This window comes from Rhinopithecus bieti, unplaced genomic scaffold, assembly GCF_001698545.2.
Source record: "Rhinopithecus bieti isolate Rb0 unplaced genomic scaffold, ASM169854v2 repeat_429, whole genome shotgun sequence".
In the NCBI taxonomy this organism is placed as follows: domain Eukaryota; kingdom Metazoa; phylum Chordata; class Mammalia; order Primates; family Cercopithecidae; genus Rhinopithecus; species Rhinopithecus bieti.
Window position 1 is genome coordinate 6 of NW_016830851.1, and position 1337 is coordinate 1342.

General features: G+C 41.1%; 1 protein-coding gene across 1 annotated transcript; it reads left to right on the forward strand.

The window, feature by feature from the left end:
• Positions 1-735: 735 nt before the first annotated feature.
• DEFB108B (defensin beta 108B) lies at positions 736-898 on the forward strand (the record flags this gene model as incomplete). Its single annotated transcript, XM_017865622.1, has 1 exon — positions 736-898. A coding segment is annotated over one exon (163 nt), but the record flags the coding sequence as incomplete, so codon positions are not given.
• Between the last annotated feature and the right edge of the window lie 439 nt (positions 899-1337).

Genomic DNA, 1337 nt, shown 5'->3' on the forward strand with positions numbered 1-1337 from the left:
GTTTTTGAGCCTTTAAGAAGACCTTGAATGTTTCACCCCTAATATATGCAATGGTTTCTAGAGAAAAATTACAACCTCAAAGACCAGTGCCAGAGATATAAGAAGTGAGTGAAGTCACAGGGTGTAACAAGTACTGGCACATATATATTTGTGTGTTAAACACATAGGAATATTGTTCCCTTTCACAGAAAAAAATATCCTCTCTAACAATTTCCTTAAAGTATATGATCTTTTAGGTCTATATTTCAGTTCTACTTTTGAAAGATACACCTGTTGTAACCTATCATATAGTGTGTGTGTGTGTGTGTAGAAATAAAAAGAGAGCAACCAAAAGAGATTTTCTTCTCTTTCCCCCTGGGAAAATCCATAGTATAAGACATTATATTTTTTAAAAGGCTGGTATCTCCCATCAGTGATAGGAGATAATAAGGAATAAATAAACTGAAACGTGCATGCTCTAGAACTTGTAAAGGGGAGCGGGCTATTCACCTCCCGTCTTTTGTCATGTAGGTGCACCCAATATTCTCAGATTTTTCAAGAACACCAAAAAATCCAAATTTTTGTATGACAGCAGATTTTTAAGTGTTTAAGAAATCAAATAACAACACACACACACACACACACACACAAAATCCACACAAGATTATCCTCAGGCACTGCCCCCTACGTCCATGTAATTCAATACAAAGTAAGAAAGACTGATGAATGGTTACAATAACGCTCTTCTGCGTGCAGCCGGGGCAAATTCAAGGAGATCTGTGAACGTCCAAATGGCTCCTGTCGGGACTTTAGCCTCAAAACAGAAATCCATGTTGGGAGATGTTTAAATAGCCGACCCTGCTGCCTGCCTCTGGGGCATCAACCAAGAATTGAGAGCACTACACCCAAAAAGGACTGAAGCCTGTTGTTTTCTGGATGTTTTGTGTTCTTTTTCTCTCTCCCTCTCCCTGTCTCCCTTTCCTTCTCTCCCCTTTTCTCACAGGGATTTTTATTGAATCCTCAATAAAGAATAAAGCAAAACCAACAAGCACAAAACCTCTTTTAAAAGTTTATATTACCAGCTGGGCACGGTGACTAACACCTGTAATCCCAGCACTTTGGGAGACCAAGGTGGGCCGATCATGAGGTCAGTAGATCAAGACCATTCTGGCCAACATGGTGAAACCCTGTCTCTTCTAAAAATACAAAAATTTACCCAGGCATCGTGGCAGGCTCTTGTAATCCCAGCTATTCAGGAGGCTGAAGCAGGACAATCGCTTGAACCCACGAGGTGCAGGCTGCAGTGAGCCAAGATCACAACACTGCACTCCAGCCTGGGCGACAGAGAAAGACTCTGT